Source organism: Trachinotus anak, unplaced genomic scaffold (genome assembly GCF_046630095.1).
Source record: "Trachinotus anak isolate AG129_WGS33_773 ecotype Australia unplaced genomic scaffold, CSIRO_AGI_Tana_v1 ptg000005l, whole genome shotgun sequence".
In the NCBI taxonomy this organism is placed as follows: domain Eukaryota; kingdom Metazoa; phylum Chordata; class Actinopteri; order Carangiformes; family Carangidae; genus Trachinotus; species Trachinotus anak.
In genome coordinates, this window is record NW_027273856.1 from 24756233 (window position 1) to 24778225 (window position 21993).

Sequence of the window (21993 nt, forward strand, 5' to 3'; positions counted from 1 at the left end):
GCCGGAACACTGATCGTCTATAATTTAGGAAGTCTCACTCGATATTTTAAAAATTGGTCTGTCTGGGTTCTGCGTTCTTTCATTTATTATTTTTTTTTGGGGGGGGGGACACAAACATAAAGACCGCACCAATCAACTTGCCTGGTGTCTAATACTTTGTGTGCATGAACCCAGCTTTAAAGATTTTGACAGGCAGATAGACGCTGAATTTTTTTTCCCCTCTCCAGGACTGGGATGGAGATGAAGTCAGCATTACAGATTTTTCAGTCTGTAGTCTTTGCAATATCAGAATCAGTCGTCAAGACGGCTATCAAAAGTTTACAAAAACAGCTTACTGAAAAACACAAAGTTGTTCACGTAGCCCGGCGGTTTGTGCACGATGCTGAAACGAACTGCAGGAGCCTTGCGGTGACGTGTTGGTGTCAGGAAACATCGGCAGAGTGAGACCTCTTCTCCTGTGGCACCCTCTCCGTGCAAGTACGCGGGCTTCGCCTCGCCTCCGAGACCGTGCGTTGATTGTTGTGGCTGTTGTCATCCGAAGAAAGTTCGCCTCACAGTCGACTCGTTGAATTTCTGCTATCACGGTAAAGAACCATGGCAGATTCCCAGGAGGACAAGCTGTACAGGGCGGAATATGCCAAAAGCGGCCGCGCATCGTGCAAGAAATGCAAAGAAAACATAGCGAAAGACTCGCTGAGGATGGCCATCATGGTGCAGGTAACGTCGCGACGCATGGAGACACTTTATCTGAAGAAAGCTGCCCCGTTAGCTGTCTCTCTTCTACTGCTCTGCTGATGAATTTCTGTCATCTGTTTCACTGGTTGCAGTGAGCATTAGTCCGCCACCCGGAGAGTGAGAATGTGCAGCTTACAGAGAGGTTTCGCTTCAGCAGCCTAGGCCCTGGTTAGCATTTAAATGGCTGACATTGTCTATTGAATTTTGTTCACAAAGAGCCACTGAGCCTTTCTTAATGTCGGATTGTCGCAGTGGTGCAACCTGCTGTTCAGAAAAGTCGGGTCAACTCGCACATGCTCGACGCATCTCGAGGTTATAATGAAGTTATTGGGGCTGTTGCGAATATCTGCGCACACCTCGGGGAGATAAATCCACAGCAGCAACAATACCAGTCTGCAAAACTGCTGCTCCCCTACAGGGAATCAATTCACCAAGAAGCTAATGCGAAGAAACCTTCAGAGTCACTCTCCTTATTCATGGCCTGTGGAGCAGCTCCAGATTTTCACTCACTAGACTGAATCAGTCTGTTTAACTGAGGTCAGCACTGGCACAGGACACAGTCTTCACTTTAGTATTTATTACATTTTAATGAACGGACATATTTTAATGCACAATCCATTTTTGATCAGTTTCTAGTGAATTTTTTTTTGTGCTCTAGATAAATAAGAATCAAATGACATGAGTCTCACATCTGAAACCTGTGCCCACCCAGTCAACTCTCAATCTCACAAAATGGCTCCCTTCCTAAAACTCACCTTAGTGTTTTTTTATAATTATCTTAACAGAGAAAGTTATTAGAGAAGAAGGGCATGATGACATCGTTTATTGAACAAAAACTTTAGAATGGATGAAGCCATAAGTCTCACTTAAGTCACATAACAAAACGAAGCCTTTCCTCAGCAACATCATGAATCCACTAGTTTCTACTGTCTGTCTAGATATTGCACTTTTGGTAAATCCTCTCTCTCATAAGGTTCTACACTACAGAGACAATATGGTCATAATTTAGGACTTACGTCTTTCCTTATACATAAAGAACAATTTGCTCTGAGCATCACAAATATTACACCGTTATCCGTTTTATAAAATGAGATGTAAATAAAACATGCAAAATAAAAGATTTTACTGCACAAGTCCAGGAAGATCTTTCCTAGTGAACCGCCTTTAAGACATGTTCCGCGGCAGGCGTTTTCCATCTCATATCACCTCTGGTTTACTGTTAACACAGTGTATAAAGTAAACCTTTCCTGTTTGCTCTTTGTCTTCCAGTCCCCCATGTTTGACGGGAAGGTCCCCCACTGGCACCACTTCTCTTGCTTCTGGCAGCGAGCAGCAGCTCAGTCCACTGCTGACATTGCTGGGTACTCAGACCTCCGCTGGGAAGACCAGGAGAAGGTCAAAAAGGCCATTGAAAGTGGTGGAGCTGCAGGAGGTCAGTAAAAGTATTGGCAAAATGGCATAACATCACACCCAGCGATGTACACAGACTCCTCTCCTACATGGAGATGGTCGAGCAGATTAATTAACTCAACATCACCTCAGGCCTCCGGCTTCCCAGTTGAGCAGCTGACTTTATCTTTTTATAGTCTCCCTGCGTAGCAAACATGGATTACAACATTTTACATGCTAATATAGAGGCACTATGCACTCTTATTGAATTACAGAGTAAACGGGTGTAGAGATGGACATCATCCTGCATCACTGCGGCGCAATAAATTCTCCCATATCACTGTAGAAATCACTGAGGTATGAGAAGAAAAAATGAGGTCTGCTCAGCTGTGAACATTCATAGCATCTATTTATTTACTTTTATCAGTACAAAACTTTCAACTTCTCAGAATGAATATCTCTCAGAGGTTTGAAATGAATTCGCTTCCTGGTTACCACAGTTTATGCCATGTTTCTGAGATATTTATGCATGTACTGTACAGCAGGTCACATTTTGAAGTCAACATTTTGTTGACTTCTGTAGTCTAAGTGAATGTTATTCATCCACAGATTTTTTTTTTTCCACATATATAGTTTTCCATGTCTTTATTGCACGGGATGACTTGAAAGTGAAAATTGCATAACTTTCTTCTCGTAGGAAAAGGAGACCAGAAGAGTGGAGCTAAAGGGGAGAAGACACTGAATGACTTCGCGGTGGAATACGCCAAGTCGAATCGCAGCACATGCAAAGGCTGTGAGCAGAAAATAGAAAAGGTTAGCAGCCATTTCTGTCTATTCCGATAATGGTTTGAATATAACAATAACTAATATAACTACTTTCACTTTGTAAATATTAGATGTTGTGCCTTACAAGTTGAATCCTTTGGGAAATGCTTTGCCAAAGCCTCTGATCCTGTGGCCTCTCCTTCAGGATCAGATTCGTGTGTCCAAGAAAACTGTGGACCCAGAGAAGCCCCAGCTGGGTCTGATCGACCGCTGGTACCACACGGCGTGTTTCGTGAGCCGCAGGGAGGAGCTGGCCTTCAAACCTGAATACAGTGCGGCCCAGCTGAAGGGTTTCAACGCGCTACGAGCTGAAGACAAGGAACAGCTCAAGAAGAGGCTTCCTGCTGTCAAATCTGAAGGGTGAGACAAAAAATACGGGATCATATGCTTTTGTGCAGCCTGGGTACTTTTTAGGATTTTTGTTTTGTAGTTTGAGATTCAGTGTTCAGAGTTTGGGATCACAAGCCCGGTCAGGTCTGGTTTTGGACAGCAGCACCCTCTCTATCGTCATCACCCGCCCTATTCGAAGCCTCTCTGTCTCCCACTGTTCTGCAGCACAAGAAGATGGCTTTGAATGTGTCCCTGAAAGCCGTCATTGTGTACGCATACAGGAAAGGGTTGACAGCAGAGTTTGCATGTGACAGGATGATGGCAGTGAGCAGCAGCTCCAGCGGCACAGGGCAGTGTGGGCAGAGCAGCAGGAAGCAGTTGATTATGTGGAGCGGGATCCAGCAGATTGTGAAGAGGAACAGAACCAGAAAGAGCGAAGTAGCCGTCTTCATCTCGCGGCGCATTCTTGCCGCAGCCCTTGCTTGCCCCTCCCCTCTGCCGCTTTGCTCTGCTGCGATGCGTCTCGCCTGCCGCTTGACCATGGCAAAGATTTGTGCGTAGATGAGAAACATGATCACTAGGGGTGTCAACACACAAGCAAAGAAGTTGAAATAGACCATGTAGGTCATGTCCACCACCAAGACAAAGAAACAGTAGCCTGAATCAGGTGGAGTCTTGTGCCAGCCCATGAGAGGCACAAGCCCGATGAGAAAGGCCAGCAGCCATGTGGCGAGGATGACCAGCACGGCGTTGCGAGACGTCATCAGGACCTGGTAGCGGAAGGGCATGAAGATGGCCACGTAGCGATCCACAGCCACTGCCAGCAGGCTGAAGATGGAGCTCTGGGTGAACATGATCAAAACACTCAGCATGAGAAGACACAGGTAGAGGCTGTGACGTGGTAAACCGATGTCAGTCAGGATGGCGCAGGGAATGGCAATGGCGCCCACACAGATGTCAGCGACTGCAAGCGACACCAAGAAGTAGTTGGTGACGGAGCGAAGCCTGCGGTTGATGCCCACGGCGACACAGACCAGTAAATTGCCGACTGTGGAGAGAAAGGCGATGACGAGCTCAGCCACCATGTACGCTACATTAGGGGAAATCACCAAGTCAGCAGGCGGAGGTGACGGAGATGGTGAGGAGGAGGTAGAAGCATTTGAAGAGCTCTGGAAAGGTTGTAAGAGAGGGGAAAGGAGGTGGGACGAGTTTCTAGTTTGCTGAAAGGTGTGGAGGATCAACAGTGCGCTCGTGTTTTCCATAGTTGTCCTAAAGAGAGAAATGAGATTCAAGTTAGAAGTCGAGCTTAACTGCTCAGAAAGGTGATGAGAAGCATGAAAGCAGGAAAATTACTCACCAATATACAGTGATATGGTCCTGTTTGAGAAAAAATGTTGTTGCTCAAGAAACTAAGAAGTCGTTGCTCTTCTGACAGCAGGGAAACCGATTTCACACACCTGGCCTCACATTAAAGATCATACGAACACTTCTGTTTGAGCAAGACACTATTTTATAGAAATCCCTTCCTCCCTCATGATGTCACTTGTTGTCAGATAAGGGATGTTTGTCGTGTTTTTTGCACTCCAAAGGATCAGTCATTGACTGACTGCCATTTGCTGGTCATTAACTCAAATGCTGGTGTGCGACTGGTCTCACGGGGAGCTAATAAATTTGTCTTGTCAGGGCAGATAGCAGCATTGACACCTGGGATTGTGGAGACATGTTCCAGCTTGTGTTTGTGTGTCCATTAACTTATGGGGCCCTGATGAATTTGCTTAATGAGTAGAGGTGTCAGATTCAGCCTTGTTTGTTCCACATCTTGGTCGTCCTTCGTCCCTTTTTGACCTCATTTAGGAAGTTAGTTTGGATGTTTTTTTCCCACCTTCTTTTTTTGTCCATGTTAAATAATTAAAAAAAAACAAAACAAAACAACAAAAGTTTGGAAGAAAACTATTTTGACCTTGTGTTTGCTCTTGCAGAAAGCGTAAAGCTGATGAAGTGGACGGAGTATCAAAGAAGCAGAAGAAGGAGGAAGACGATGAGAAGAAGAAGCTGGAAGAGCAGTTGAAGGTACTTTTGATATGTGTCCTTGAATTAAACATCACAGTATGTTTGGGGACCATAATGTTCATAATATGTTGCTCTGTTTTTGTTTCTGACGTTTTCATGCATCCACAGAACCAGAGCCAGCTGATTTGGGGAATCAAGGACAAGCTGAGGAAATTTTGTTCAATCAATGACATGAAGGAGCTGCTGATTGCAAACGGCCAGGAGGTTCCCTCTGGAGAGTCCAATGTAAGAGATGTTATCTATGGATATACACTCACTGTATTCTGAATATTAAAGATCCAGATGTCCAAGATATTTTTGTGTTATTACTCATGAATTTAGTAGAAAGATGACTCCCCTTATTCAATCCCTTTATTTGTTGTACATACTGTACACATTATGACCAGAGTCCTTGTTATGCCACATACAGTTATAGTTATTGTGTTTTATGACAAATGTTGTGTAATCAACAGGTGGTCGACAGCCTGGCTGACGGTATGGCCTTTGGTGCACTTGAGGCCTGTAAGGAGTGCAAGGGCCAGCTGGTGTTCAAGGGTGATGCTTATTACTGTACAGGGGACATTTCAGCTTGGACAAAGTGTGTGTTCAAAACGGCAACACCCGCACGCAAAGACTGGGTCATCCCCAAGGTAGGTCACCTCATTTCAGGACTCTCTTGTTCTTTTTCGAGACCCCTTTACCTGCTTAAATCGCTAGTCTCAGCCCGTGAGCAGCAGTCGGGAAAGGGAGTATCCTTCCAGTGGGTGCTGTAGCTGACAGTGTGCTCTGTGTAGGGCAGCAGATAGAAGGAGGATATCTGTACCAAAACTAAGAAAAAACTCGGTATTCCAATTAGATTTAACAACTTCTAATCGACTCTCCTGGTTTGTCATTTCAGGAATTCAATGAGGTTCCTTTCCTGAAAAAATTCAAGTTCAAACGGCAGGACAGGTCTTACCCCAAGGAAGCTCCCAGCAAAGCAGTGACAGAAGCCAAAGCCAAACCCCTGGCAAGTGCATCCAGTGCCCCGACTGAGCGACTGCCAGAGGGAGCACCTTCAGGTGAGAGACTTGAGGAAACTTGAAGCAGTATGTTTATATCCTGAAAATATTTAAATGTAGATTTTTATATTCTCTGTAAGCTGGGCTTGGGCTTTGATTCAGGTGAGGCACCGAATATGCTCTTAACCATTATATAATCAAGTTAAAAAATTATTCAAATATAAGATTTTGTCAAATTTTACTTAACTATATCTCTGAAATTAATAATAATTTGAAATGAAAACAAATCAAAACTGCAAAGGTTTAAATAATTTAAATACATCAATATAATGTTATGTCAAAAAAAGCTAATATAATTTTTGGTCCTGTAGACAAACCTTTGACGGGTATGAAACTGTTGGCTGTGGGTAAGCTGTCCAAGAACAAGGACGATTTGAAGGCTGCTGTAGAGGAGTTGGGTGGAAAGATCACCGGCACAGCCAGTAAGGCCTCTCTCTGCCTCAGCAGCAAGAGTGAGTAACGATTCAATAAACGGACACTTGATATATGGGACAATAAGTTTATCATGTAATATTTTCAACTTCTGAAGCATCTTTGTCCTCATCTTTTCACAGAGGAAGTGGAGAAGATGAGTAAGAAAATGGAGGAAGTGCGGGACGCCGGCGTGCGTGTGGTCTCCGAGGATTTCCTCACAGACATCAAGTCATCGGGTAAAGCTCTGCAGGAACTGGTCTCCTTGCACGCCATCTCACCTTGGGGTGCAGAGGTCAAAGTCGAGGCTCAGGCTCCGTCTGTTGCCTCCAAGTCTGGAGCGCTGGCTACCAAGAGCACAGGGAGAGTGAAGGAGGAGGAAGGTAAAGGTCATTTGTTGGTGTAGTTAATTGCCTCATTTAGACTTGTGTTATAGGGGAGGACTGTTGTGCTCTTTGTGTATATTTCTAAATAATTGCATGTACACTCTTGCAGGTGGTAGCAAATCCAAGAAGATGAAACTCACGGTCAAAGGAGGAGCTGCAGTGGATCCTGATTCAGGCACTCATGAGTTCCTTGTATTTAAGAAATTATCTCTGTCCCTTTTTTATCTTCTGGATTTCATTGGTGAATTTGATTTTTTTTTTTTTTTTTTTTGGCAGGTCTGGAGAACAGCGCCCATGTCCTGGAGCAGAATGGGAAGATGTACAGTGCCACGCTGGGTCTTGTGGACATTGTCAGAGGAACTAACTCCTACTATAAACTGCAGCTGCTGGAGGATGATGTACAGAAAAGGTGATTTTACTTCTTTTGGTCATAGCACAGAGGCTGTTAAAAGGAACAGTCAGGTCAGAAAGAGAGGCAACAGAAACAAAGCATGTGGTATCTTAACATGTTAGTGCAATGCAGTAGTACTGCGTTACCTTTCATTATCCTGCATCAACTCTATTCAAAGACTAATTGAACGTGCCTCTCTGACATCTGTGTGCAGGTACTGGGTGTTCAGGTCATGGGGTAGAGTGGGAACCACCATTGGAGGCAATAAGCTGGACAAGTTTCATGATAAGAACTCTGCCCTGGACAACTTCCTGGGTGTGTACAAGGAGAAGACAGGCAATGACTGGGGCACCTCCAACTTCACCAAATATCCCAATAAGTTCTACCCGCTGGAGATTGATTATGGACAGGTACGCACAAACACACACACAAAACAAGGAAGCAGATATCCCACAGTGTATTTATTACTCTACCTTACTGGCTTTTATTTTGACATGTAATGGGCAGGATGAGGAGGCAGTGAAAAAGCTGACAGCAAGTGCTGGCACCAAATCCAAGCTGGCCAAACCTGTCCAGGGGCTGATCAAGATGATCTTTGATGTGGAGAGCATGAAGAAGGCCATGGTGGAGTTTGAGGTAAGACTTAAGTACAAAAGTACAAAAATGAGAGAGAAAAAACATTAGATGGGTCCAGCTGTTTTATTTTGTTGTAAATGTTTTATTTCAGGGGAGCAAATAAAATTACAGCCTTCATCACATCACATCTTCTGGCAATGTGGGAAGCATTTGTTGAGAAGTTTGAGTTATACCATTGTCTAAAATATAATGGTATATGTGATTTTGCACTGTTATGTTTCTATTACCAAAACCACCATCATCGGTCTTGCCTTGTTGTGTCGACACTTAACTGACAGTAAACAGTAAACATAAGAAGGTGCCACATGTTTTTTTTTTGTTTTGTTTTTTTTTGTGCATTCAACTTTTTTGTATCAGCAGCACATTAAGAATATTATTTTTCCTTTATGTGTTGCACATATGTACAGCTTTATATCTCCCTTCCTGTTTTCAGATTGACCTCCAGAAGATGCCCCTTGGAAAGCTGAGTAAGAGGCAGATCCAGAGTGCCTACGCTCTTCTCACTGAAGTACAGCAGGTCAGTAACCAACAGCTCCTCCTGGACTCAATCTTTTAATAATTACATTAAGTATATTATTTTTCCTTTTTCCTCCCAGGCTGTGTCAGACTGTGTGCCAGAGGCGCAGATACTGGATCTCTCCAATCGCTTCTACACCCTGATACCTCACGATTTTGGCATGAAGAAACCTCCGCTGCTCAACAACCTGGACTACATTCAAGTGAGGGCACACATACTTTATCAAACTGTACATTTTTCTCTTGTTCTATCATTTCACTGATAGGTCCAATACAGATTAAGAAATGTGAATGGATGAAAACATCTCCATAAATCTCTGTCTAGGCTAAAGTTCAGATGTTGGACAACCTGTTGGATATTGAGGTAGCATACAGTCTGCTAAGAGGAGGGGCCCAGGATAATGAGAATGATCCCATCGACATCAACTATGAGAAACTCAAAACCAAGATTGAGGTGAGTAATGTAACTCCCCTGTTTTACTCAACATCATGCATTTTTTTTCCCATTTTCTCTCCTGCAAATAACATTCAGCTTGGTCACTCTAGAAAGAGATTATGAATTAAAGGACTAAAGTATGTGATATGTTCATTTCACAGGTTGTTGACAAGACCACGAGTGAGGCTGAGATCATTATGCAATATGTTAAGAACACCCACGCTGCCACACACAACACCTACACACTGGAAGTGCAAGAAGTAAGTCTTTATTGGCAAAAACTGTTTAAACAAGGCATGAATAACATGCTGTAAGTGTCTGTAAATCATAAATTATCAACTTTTTAAAAAATCGTCTTTCAGATCTTCAAAATTGTTCGTGAGGGAGAGCACCAGCGGTACCGTCCGTTTGAGGAGCTACACAATCGCCAGCTACTGTGGCACGGTTCTCGCACCACCAACTACGCTGGTATCTTGTCTCAGGGTCTTCGTATTGCCCCTCCAGAGGCCCCAGTGGTGCGTCGTGTTTGTATTTAGATGAACGAATGGCACCGTCAATACCTCCCCATTCATAAATTTCTGTGCTTGCTCATGTATGACACTGCTGTTATGCTTCATTTTCTCTAGACTGGTTACATGTTCGGCAAAGGTGTGTACTTTGCCGACATGGTGTCCAAGAGTGCAAACTACTGTCACACCTCGCAGTCAGATCCTGTAGGCCTCATACTGCTGGCTGAGGTTGCCCTTGGCAACATGTGAGTGACAGTTCTAGTTCTTCAAAATACATATATACATATGTCTTTCAGTCCTGTGTGTCTTATCAAATGTGTCTGTTATTTGGATGTAAATTAATGTGTCTTGCCTATTTTCTCTACAGGCATGAACTGAAGAAGGCCTCCCACATAACAAAATTACCAAAGGGCAAACACAGTGTTAAAGGTGAGAAACTGGTAGCAGTGTGTGAAGGCACATTGCTGTAAATGCAATTAGTTAATTGTGGATTATTGTTTAATAATTCAAGAACAATGAAGGCAAATGTATCTATATGTCACATTATATAAACAGCACATCACTGTAATGATAGAACTTTGCTATGTTAATAATGAAAAAAATTTACACTTTGGAAAGTAATGTAACTGCAGAATGCTATAAAGATATCACATTCAGATAAAATACACACATAAGCTATGATAAGAATTTTACAGTGTAATATTTGTTTATTAAAGTGTTGTTTGGCTGACTAGCTGCTAGTAATAATGTGTGTATAATGTAATGTTGTACTACTGTGGGCGTTGAAGTTTGGTTTGTGTTCTTCTTCAGACCTTCCCTCTAACATTTCTTTTCGTTCCAGGTTTGGGTAGAACTGCTCCTGATCCAGGTGCTTCTGCCACCTTAGATGGGGTGCAAGTGCCTCTGGGAAAAGGAATCAACACTAACATTGACGACACAAGTCTACTGTACAACGAGTATCCTTTAATATTTATCTCCTGGTTTGTGATTTTGATAATGATTTTGCCAAATGGCCCTGCATTTACCCAGTACATGTACATGAATAAACTGACTCAAGCTGAATTTGTAACTGTTGTAAAAGTTCAGCCTTCATTGCTGTGTATTGCTGTGGTTCTTCTCTGACCCCCTGATCATGATGTAGCCACCACTGTAGGACTATTAGAGTTATCAAATGAATGATCTCTAACCCTAAAACATCTATTTATGTTCATCTCTCATGTCTTTAATTTGTTAAATACCCTTTTTTTCCCCCCACTGTTTTTGGTCATATTAGCTGTATAGTTTCTATTTTCCTTAACCGCTACTCTTCCAGGTACATCGTGTATGATGTAGCACAGATAAACATGAAGTATCTCCTGAAGATCAAGTTTAACTACCAGAATTCCCTGTGGTGAGGGGCTGTGTCCCCACCTCCTTCAGTGAAAACAAAGACCACTCTTGCCTCCAAACGCCTGGGCTTCATTCTCTGCAACAGAAGATGTTTGGCAAAGGAGCGATGCCATACCACGCTTTACAGTGGTCATTGAAAATCTCCAGTCACTTTATTGCTTTTTCATCAGGTTTACTAGCTGGCAGGCTTCCTTACTCTTGCATTAGGTACCTAAATACCTACTTTTGACTCAAAACTGCAGATCATAGCTCAATACAGTAGTTGAAGTACAGTGCATACTACAACGAAAGGTTTTGGTTTAGACATGAGCATCAGAAATGTACATTTTCTGTCTCACGTGGTAATCTTGAATTTGAGAAGAATTTCATTTCTTTTAATAAATCTGTAGTTAATAAGACATAGTACTGCAAAATAGGTAGTTGAGTGGTGAACAACCAGTATGCAAGCATACACAAACCAATGTTTATATTTTGCAAAGGATCCCCAGTAAAATAGCCACTAAGATGAACATTTTGTAGACTGTTGGGCTCAAATATACTGTACAAGGTTTGACCTGTATATATGTTTCGATGTGTTTTGTTGTTTGTCTCTTGAACTGTCTTCCTTGCAGAAATTTGAAAAAAATAAACAATGTAGTTCATGCAGAATATTCTGTGAAAGAAACAACTGCCATGGTATGTGGTACACTTTTTCTTAGTGTTTTCCTTGCTTACCTCAAATAAAATAAGAGAAAATTTCATGTCTGTGATTGCAAATCGTTTTATTTTCTTGTACTGCACGTTAGATTCTATTTCAATTTTGGATTTGATTTCAGTGGAGAAATGAATGTAAATCTGTAAGATTTTCAAACTAATGGGATACTTGATTTATTTCCTTTAGGGGGTTTTCTTTTCCTCTGTCTACCTTAGGCAGGTCAAAGGTCAGGGTCAACAAATACATACTCTATAAACTAGGATTGCTGAGGATGTTCACTTGGACTTTAAGTTAGACCTTCTAGTTGGATTTTCAACCACTGGATACCCTCCTGTCTGAATACACAGAAATAGTATTTACTAATATAATTTCCCATTTGAAAGAGGCTGGTGTTTTTCATGCAAGTCATTTTTAGTCTTATTTTCTGGTGCTATATATAACGTCAAAGAAACAACTTGCATTTGGATGCGATATATTTAAACTTTAATAAAACATTGACACCGCCTTCCCGATAAAGAAGAAAAATAAAGTACGTGACAGTAACTTCAGTGTTGTATGAAACAATGGAGGGCTGTTGCTGTGTGCCCATTCAGGCCAGTTTTTGATATGAAACGGTTTTCTAAGCATTTCCTGAAACACTTTGTACGAGAAGTTGAATTTGTATGTAAGTGAATGTGCGTATGAGTTGAATATACAATACAAACTAAATGTCCAACCATGGGTTTGATAAATTATTGTATTTTTATTTCTCAAATCGCCCTCCAGACTGCGTCCCGACCCAGAATGCATTTTGACAAGGTCTTTGAAAAAGCGGCGCGGCTAATTCAAGATGGCGGAGATGGACCAGCTGTTAGACGAGAGTGAGTAACAACACAAATTTAAGGAGTTTTGCAGTGTAAACACACAACGGTCCCGTGGTGATAAAATACATATTTGGTCATAAGCTGCTATCGTTATCCACTTAAAGAATATCGTAAGTTTTGGGCAGACTTCGTAAGGTCATTTTTAGACGCAAAGACATACCGGTCTGTCCAGGTCAGCTAACGCTTGTTAGCAGGAGGCTAACCATAGCTAATGTAGGAGTTGAGCAAGTTACTTTAGCCCAACTGGGTAAACAAATAACGTTAGCTTAGCTACGAGCTAACGTCTGCTAACCCTACATCATACGCAGCAATAACAAAAGGACTGCTAGAGCGTCACTATTGGCAAATAATGAACGCTAGCTACTAGCTACCTGTTTTTCTGGGTGTAGATTTTTAGTCCTCTGTGACACCTTCCCTATATTTAACGGTAGTTAGCGCTGGTTAAAGTTGCATTGTAACGCGTTGTGTTTCATTTTGACAAGCTGGTGAAGCAAAACTAGCCAAGTTATTTGGCTAGTCAACACCTGAAATAGTCGTGTTAGTTATGTGAACGTAATTAATGTAACTGAATATCCTCTCTGGATTTTAACCTGGTGTAACGTTAGCTTGTTCAGCTCATTTCTTTGATATGATCTGGTCAGCTGGTGTTAAACCCGTGCTTGACAGGTGAATTTGGGGGTAAAGGCCTAACTGACTGCGCTAGCATTCACTATATCTAACTTCAGTTTAACCCAGCTGACTGCTGTCAATGTTTAAAGGACAGCCTCGTAGACGTCAGTAATTTACAGACGTTTTCTTTGATAAAGTAAACGTAGCACATAATCGTTTTAACTTCAAAACAAATTATTAATATTATTAACTTTGAACTAGAGAACACATCCTAATTATCTTTAGCAAAATATTTTCAGCATTTTAGAGTTAGGGTAATAAGCTCCATTTGTCAGTTTATTGGGAACACCTAGTTAAAACGAATGCAGTCTAATACATATAATTGTTTTGACAGGTGTCCCTAGTATTTTGTCCACGCCATTCAAATCAATTAGGTTAGGCTAAACAACAGATATACTTCTTTCTGTAATGTCGTACAGTTTAAAAGCACTACCGTCCTCCAAAATAATCATAAAGTTGAATCAGCACCTCTTTAACAGTGTGGAAAATATGAACATTATAGCCTTCACACAGGCAGTAGTTTTAGCTATTTGTTCCTTATAAACTGACAACTGAGTGTATGTGTTTTCTAATGCTGTTAGTGCAAGACTTTAGATTGATGAAGCTCAATTTGTCCTCTTCCTCAGGCTCTTCAGCAGAGGCACTTGTCAGTCTAAAAGGTATGTAGGCAGTTTCTGTATCAATCCTTCTCTACATTTGTTCTTGGCACTGTGTAAGTACATTGGAAGCTACTGGAAACTGCAGTGTAATTCTCTCTATGTCAAAACACTCCTTTTTCAGTGAAGAGGATTCTGATTTGATCTTGTCTGTATGTGTGTTAGCTGACATATTCTATAGGTTTATTGTTTAAATATTTTTAGGAAGCTTAAATTCTTTACTGGATTAGACTTCTGTATCACTCGCCATAACTAAAAGCTTACAGTGACGACCCACACCACCTGGACATTATGCAGTCCTGGATACAGTGGAAATACAGATGTGTGACAAATTAAAGGAAAAAACAAATTAGAGACATACTACCGCGCAATAAATAGTTGAGTTGTGATTAATCAGTCTGCAGACATACACAAACCAATGTAGCAAAGGATCCCCAGTAAGCCCCCAGTTAGCCACTTGTTTCTGGAAATCTCCTGGAGGGATGGAATGCCATTCTTCCAAAAGATATTCCATCATTTGGTGTTTTGATGATGGAGGTGGAGAGCACTGTCTAACACGTCGCTCCAAAATCTCCCATAGATGTTGAGTTGGGATGAAATCTGGTGACCGCTGATTCACATAATTTTCATACTCATCAAACCATTCAGTGGTCCCCCATTCTCCATGGATGGGGACGTTGTCATCCCTGAAGAGACCCCCTCCCATCAGGATAGAAAAGTTTCATCATAGGATAAAGGTGATTGAACACCTTTGTATTGATTGCAGTGTCCCTTCCCTCTAAGGGGTAACCATACCAACAAAATGCCCCCCACAGCATAACAGAGTCACCAGATCTCCTCACTATAGGGATCAAGCATGCAGACCTGTACCATTATCTTGGTGTATGCCTCACATACACTCACCCACTTGTGAAGAATGTGGTGAAGGATGACTCATCTGACCATATCACTTTTTTTCCACATCTCCATTGATCAGTGCCTATGGTTTTTGCACAACTGATCTCTCAAAAGTGCATTAATCCTTGTAATGAGGGGTTTATCCACTGCAACCCTACTTTAATATCTCTCTGTATGTAAATGCCTGTGGGCTGTTCTTGCTGACGCAGTCTGATCACATCCTCCATTGACATTCTCAGTCATCTGAGGAAGAGCTGCTCTTCTGTTTTTCCTTACAAATCGCACTCATGCACAAAAGTCATGGATATCAAATGTGTGTTTTTGACTTCAATTTTTCTTAAAGTCACTTAGATCTTTTTCTCTTCTTAATTTTGATACAAAATCAGAATCAAGTTGGCCTGCTGAGCATTTTTATTCATGTCACAGAGCATGACTGAATGTTAATTGCTTAATTGTACCATGCAGGCCACCAGTGTGGAAGCATTTGCATTTGGTATGTTTCTCCACTCATTAGTTCAGGTTTCTTTAATTTGTCACCTGTCTGTAATTGTACTATAATTTTTATCATTGCAATTTTTCCATATCTCTGCAAAGATAAATGTTTGTGAGACTTGTGAGAAAATGGTCTATTCTAATTTCATTTGTAAAGGGAAAATTATTTTTCATTTTCTGTGATTTGAGAATTTTTGAATAAATGCATTGGTTTTTCATACAGAGGGTAGTCTGTCCAACACTCTGAATGAAAAGAACAGCTTTCCAAGAGCTCACAACACCAGGGGACGACATTCCTCCCTCACAATGGACACGGTAAGCGACACAGTGTTTGTTTGTCAGATTTAAACTTGTGAAGAGGAAGCAATAGAGGAGCTTCTGTTATATACTGTTACAATATGAATTCTAAGATTAAACAGTTAATAAGTTAGTTAATATAAAGCAGTAAAGCACAACACAACCACAAAACGGATTCACAATAATTAAATGACATTGTCTGTATTCAGTAATTAAGAGGTTTTTGTTTGACATGGAAGTGTTGTTGCTGGTGTTGATTCACTGTCCATTGATGAGCTTATCAGCTGCAAGTGTTTTCTTTACAATTGTCTTTCAGCTGAACAGTTGAATTTATTGCTTCATTAAGTCTTTTCACATCAGTGTGATGTCAAAATGCAGATTTGCATTTCAAATGCACCTGGTCTGTATCTGGTCTAGTGCAAATTTGTGTTTTTGTATGCCAATTTGCACTGAAATGAAGTAGTAGACAGTATTTCTGAATGTCAGTGGCAAAGCATTGGAAGCAGGACTGTAAATGGTAGTGTAGTAAAAAGTGCAACCCAGTCAACCCAGAGCAAAAGGTATTAGCATGCTTTTGGTGGATGTTTTCACCTCACCAGAAAATTCTTTGTGTCAGAAGTGGTAAATCAAAAAAACCCATAAAACTAAAAACGTTGTGTATATATACTGAATCATACTGAGTATTCTTAATCGTTATTGTCAGGGTTGACCTGGATACTTCATTGATTTTTTTTTTTTTTTTTCAAATGCTCATTAAATCTATTTCTTAAAAATTACACAAGATTAATGCAAACAGATATTTGTGCCCACTATGAAAAGAATTTTATTCTTGCAGCGTGTGTGAATTCCTCTTCACATTTGTTCTTCCAGCCCACACGGAGCTCAAAGAGGAGCCGTTTGTTTCGGGAGGAAGATGAACAGCCACAGCAGCGTCTACCCTCCAGATCCCCTCGGAGGAGCCAGAGGGTCACAACCACACCACAGGTAAAGCCTATACACCATGAGAGTTATTCTTTGTAAAACTAGGTTATAATTTCCCACTTTCCCACTGTCACATTGCTTTTGAGGATGGTGTAGAACATGTGGAGAGCTAATGGTTGGCAGACAGTGTAACATTGCATCATGGAGCTTGAGTTTAGCTTTTCAAGAAGGTATTCGACAGTGGAGGTGAACTGGCCACTAAGTCTACCTGTGCTGCAGCATTACATTTACATTACAAGCTGGCTATATTACGATATTGACAAGTTTGTTTATTAACATAGAGATGGCAGTCAGTGCCTACCCTTAACCTTTGTCAGCATTTCCTTTTGCTGCTTTACAATAAGGGTAAAGACCTTACCTTTACCTAAGGTTAAAGAAGGTATTTTACTGCATGCCATTGAAAATTAGGTGGATGCAAAAGCATCATTAAAATGCTGTGTTCTATGTTTTTACCTTAAATCTTCCAGTGATTTGCTGGTAGAAAGTTGCATGTGCACCTGTATATGTAATGACTGTTGTTTTTGATGTTTTTCTTTACAGAAGTTTTCAAATGTGGTGACACCAGATAAAAAGGCATCCCAGAAAATTGGGCTGAGATTAAGAAACCTCCTAAAGCTACCCAAAGCCCACAAATGGTGTATCTACGAGTGGTTCTATTCCAATATTGACAGGTGAAGTCTCACTTTCATCTTCAGGACATAGTTATGTTAAACAGCTCCACATAAATACAAGATAGAGGACATTAGCTCCCTACACAATAGTGGTCTGAGCTTTGCTTTTCCCTATGTTAGGTGCACAGTGAGTGCCAACTGCTTAACATTATACAATTTATCTTATCTGTTTAAAGGAAGTGTTAAATTCATGGTGAAGAAACCCCTAGTCACATGTACTTTAACATTTTTGATATTGTTAAAGTCACTCAGTTATTTTGACTTTAATATTGTCATGTTATAACAACATGCCTACACTTCCACAAGCCTAACTTTTTTATTTGCTGTAACTGACTAATTTAAAGCTAAAAGTTTGGTGAATATATCACTCTAAATAATTTTTCACTTTGATCTTTTCTTCCAGACCTCTTTTTGAGGGTGACAATGAGTTCTGCCTGTGTCTCAAGGAGTCTTTCCCTAATCTGAAAACAAGAAAGCTGACAAGAGTTGAGTGGGGAACAATCAGGAGACTGATGGGAAAACCTCGACGGTATGCCCCCATCTTTACACTTTATGCCTTTACACACCATTTTCAGTCATTGCTTTTCCCCCATTTTTCTCTGATATATTAAGTATAAGAAATTGCATTTTCCATAACACAGTTTCCTCAAAGACTTAATCTGTAAAGAGAAATAATGTTACAGCACTGTGTTCTTCTGTCTTGTCCAGGTGTTCATCAGCATTTTTTGCTGAAGAGCGAACAGCGCTGAGACAGAAGAGGCAGAAGATGCGCCTGCTGCAGCAAAGAAAACTGTCTGATGTGTCGAACTGCAAAGACCTTCCTGATGAAATCCCCCTGCCTCTCATAATAGGAACCAAAGTCACTGGTAAGATGCCAGAAGTGTAGATGCATCACCTTCAGCAGTTACAACAGCCAGACATTGCAGTCAGATGACCTGCAAAGCAATCCACTTTTCATCTTAAGTATTTGTCTGATTTTGGCATGTTAAACAGATAAAGTGACTGAAGTGCAGTGACTGAAGTGTTATGTGTAGATTGGCTGATATGGAAATTGAAACCTGATGTGCAACTAAGGATGTCCCTCTCTGATCGATATGATATTACGAGTACCAATTCAGTTTTTTTTTTTTTTTTTTCCCCAACAGCTCGACTCCGAGGTGTCCATGATGGGCTGTTCACAGGGCAGATTGATGCAGTGGACACCAGCGCTGCTACCTATCGTGTCACCTTTGACCGCACTGGCCTGGGAACACACACTGTGCCTGACTATGAAGTCCTGGTAAGATCTGCCTGTTGGCTCGTAAGATAAGTACTCCTCTGAGCATTGATTTTAAAACACATCAGTTTTGCGACTTTCTGTTCTTTAGTTTTTGAACCTCTAAAATTGGAGACATGTGGAAACACTGCTGGGCCCATTTTATATTCAAAACTCTGGGGTTGCGTTTTAGTCTGGACTGGCAGAAAGGCTTTTGGAAACAATGATGCAGATACCCCTGTTCACTTCCTGATTGGGTCTTATCAGTCACAACATATCCTCCCCTGATTCCTCATGTTCCTATCGCATGACTCTTTTCCAGAAGAAAACAAACAGCATCAACTTCAGCTTCCAGTGGTGAATTCAACATGGATAACAAATAACAAGTTGCACAACCAGCAAGTGCAGTCCTAGCGTATATGATTGTCACGTGATATACGTTTTTAGGCATGTTATGTCCAGAGATTATTTCTGATATGATGCTTGCCTGGACAGGGAACATTTATGTTTTAAAATGAAAAGGTATTAGTGTGGACGTAGCCTGAGTGTTTGAGGTTATACGTGCAACAACCTGAATTTTTACTACAATGCAGTGTAATAAAAAATCTAAGACAGGAAATTGTCAAAAAGTTTTACAGTAGCTGTACTAAAGGAGTTTCAAAATACATTCTTATGATCGTGATAATTGTATTTTCCAGAGCAACGAACCCAATGAGACCATGCCTATTTCAGCCTTTGCCCAGAAGCACCGGACAACACGCTACATGCAAAACCTCATGACTCCACCTAGAGGGCCCTACCCGTCCGCTGCTACTCCTGTCCTTATGGTAATATGAACCTCCATGGAATGACAGATTTCTATGTGCTGTCCCATCACATTTGCAGTGTCATATTTAATAAAGTCATCACAAAAAATTTAATTGAAGTACTGAAAAGTTTCTACAAAAATTTTAACAAACACCTTGTTCTTGTCTTATTTCTGTGAAAGAATAAATTAAAATAAATTGATCAAATGATAGGACAAGTGTGCTTCATACTGCTACAGAGGAGGTCTGTGGAAAAGAGTGGCAAATCTCTTTCTTAGATTCCTTATCAAGATGAATGATTATCTAATTTTTTTTATAACAGGACAATGACCCTCTTATCAACCAGTCACCATGGAGGAACAAACTGCCCGGTGCTGAGGGGGATACTCTGGGAGGATTTCCTGTCAAGTTCCTGGTCCAAGTGGTAAATACTGCCAAATGGAAAACTAAAAGGTGACATCCTAAAGCATTTTTAACACTTTGTTCTAACAAATTCCTTGTCTTATTTTTCATGATTAGACGAGGCTGTCCAAAATTCTAATGATCAAGAAAGAGCACATCAAGCACTTGAAAGAAATGAACACAGAGGCAGAAAAACTGGTACAGTGATAATTTATTCTGTTTTCTTAAACATATGTTAATGTTTCTGATATTTATGCTTCAAGCTTAGGTAACCCATGTTTGTGTTTTCATGTTCAGAAGTCATATTCGATGCCTATTGACCTGGACTTCCAGAAGCGATATGCTACCACAGTGCTTGAGCTGGAGCAGCTCAATAAAGATCTCAACAAGGTGCTGCATGAAGTTCAGCAGTTTTGCTGTGAGGTAAGTCAGTAGATACACTTCAGTCCCATCACTAATTATCACCCCTGAAGCTCAATACAGGAAAGAATATTTCATGCCCTGTTCAATCTTGACCAATCTGAAAAAAATAACTAACATAGCCTTGTTTAAATTGTGAATCAACAATGTCCAGCTTGCTCCGGATCAAGGCATGGTTCCAGCTGACCATCCCACAGAGCTGCGGCGGCGTTGTGAAGAAGAGGCCCAGCAGATGGTGCAACTGAGCAACTCCGTGAAGGACGGACAGCAGAGCGTGACAAACCCCAGCCTCACACACCTCATCTCCCGCCTCACTGCTCTGCTCCTACAGATCAAGGTAGAGAATATATTAACACTATGCTGCTTAACATGCGAAGTTGAAGTCTATCCTTGTGTAATTCTGTGATGAAAACATCTTGTTGATTAATTCAATTTTGAGCAGTCTCATATCAAAAATTCAACGAATGTTCTGTATTAGACAGTGACTCTTTGAATACACGTTATTTATCTGTTCTTTTGGCTTGTTTCAGTGTCTGGCAGATGGAGGAGATCTGAATTCATTTGAGTTCAAATCTCTAACAGACTCCCTTAATGATATTAAGGCATCGATTGATCCCTCCAACCTCAGGTAAATGACATTACAATATTTCTTCACAGCTGTACACCCTAATGAATGGACTGGTCCATAGTTTTGTATCTGTCTAAATTGCATACTTAAGTAATTGATTTTTGTTCTTTTTCTGGTACTTTGTAAGTCCCTAATATTATTGTCTATTTTGTCTTTCCAGTTGCTTCCAGAATAATGTCGAAATCCATGTGGCACACATCCAGAGTGGCCTTAGTCAGCTGGGCAATCTGCATGCATTTGCTGCCAACAACACCAATGCAGTCTGAGGATCTGCATCGTCCTCACCACACACAGGTGCATGCACACACACAGATGTGTGGTCCATTAATTCTGTCTTTTGAGATGGTGCTTTCACCTGAACTGTCAATGGACTGAACAAAAGCCTGCGTGGATGTTGTGGACCACCTCTACACAATCTGAATTTGGATGTCCCATTGAAACGACTCTGCCCAGGCTCCTGATGCTTTCTGCTGAAGGGAAGTATTTTACCCACCCATTTTATTGTATAAAAATGTTTGTGCGCCCAATTGAACACAAACCTGAAAGAGTCTTTAACTATTATATTGCCACAAATCCACTTCTCCAAATTTTCAATGGTTATTTATTGGTTCATTGTGCCAAACATTGATTTTTAGAGTTTTTATAGTCCATATTTATTTATTTTTGAGTAGGTGTGTATGGTTATGAAACAATATTTTGCTATCTCTAAAGTTTCCCCCTGTAAGTGTTGTGTTCTGTTGCTCCACTGATGGTAAGCACAGGGGAGGCTAAAGAAATGTTTTATAAAATTGTTTATTGTAGATAATTGTACAATATCTCTGATTATTAGGACTATCGTCATCATTTCTGCTGTGTATTCAGAAATGACTTTTGTAATTTTGTGTGCACTGAAAAGAGATTTTGGTATTTTTATAAAGGAGAACTCTGGGGTTTTGATGCCTTTTACTCCCTAAGATCTTTGCATTTCCACATTTGGCATGGCTGTTGCTGCAACCCCCACACGAAGCCTGCATCACTGATGTAACCCTGAAAATTCAAGTCAACTGTTTTTTCCTAGAGAATCTCCTTTTTCAGTTTTGTAAAGTTGTATATGAGAGTGCCTCAGGGCAATTGTATATAAATGTTTCCGTCTTTTTATATTAAACATAATATTGCAAAGCAGTATTTGGTTTTCTACTTTTTAGTCTTTATTAACAAAT

At 40.8% G+C, this 21993-nt stretch overlaps 3 protein-coding genes across 3 annotated transcripts; 2 read left to right on the top strand and 1 right to left on the bottom strand.

Annotated features, from left to right (window-relative positions):
• The first annotated feature begins 490 nt into the window (after positions 1-490).
• parp1 (poly (ADP-ribose) polymerase 1) lies at positions 491-11803 on the top strand. Its single transcript, XM_071479235.1, has 23 exons — positions 491-717; positions 2005-2167; positions 2822-2937; positions 3095-3309; positions 5259-5349; positions 5458-5574; positions 5802-5978; positions 6227-6389; positions 6701-6841; positions 6944-7183; positions 7296-7361; positions 7463-7595; positions 7792-7987; positions 8085-8213; positions 8647-8730; positions 8810-8932; positions 9055-9183; positions 9327-9425; positions 9528-9680; positions 9792-9919; positions 10042-10103; positions 10516-10630; positions 10987-11803. Exons 1-23 carry the CDS (start codon positions 595-597, stop codon positions 11066-11068), a joined length of 3045 nt encoding a protein of 1014 aa, XP_071335336.1. The 5' UTR covers positions 491-594; the 3' UTR covers positions 11069-11803.
• On the bottom strand, positions 3324-4659 carry adorb1a (adenosine receptor B1a). The gene has a single exon (XM_071479238.1). The coding sequence runs from the start codon at positions 4539-4541 to the stop codon at positions 3420-3422; it is 1122 nt and encodes a 373-aa protein (XP_071335339.1). The 5' UTR covers positions 4542-4659; the 3' UTR covers positions 3324-3419.
• A 701-nt stretch (positions 11804-12504) lies between the features above and the next one.
• On the top strand, positions 12505-21955 carry lin9 (lin-9 DREAM MuvB core complex component). Its single transcript, XM_071479236.1, has 15 exons — positions 12505-12617; positions 13916-13948; positions 15558-15649; positions 16502-16615; positions 17153-17283; positions 17687-17812; positions 17992-18149; positions 18429-18562; positions 19237-19365; positions 19667-19768; positions 19864-19944; positions 20044-20169; positions 20321-20503; positions 20697-20794; positions 20955-21955. The coding sequence occupies exons 1-15, from the start codon at positions 12587-12589 to the stop codon at positions 21058-21060; spliced, it is 1644 nt and encodes a 547-aa protein (XP_071335337.1). The 5' UTR covers positions 12505-12586; the 3' UTR covers positions 21061-21955.
• Positions 21956-21993: the final 38 nt, after the last annotated feature.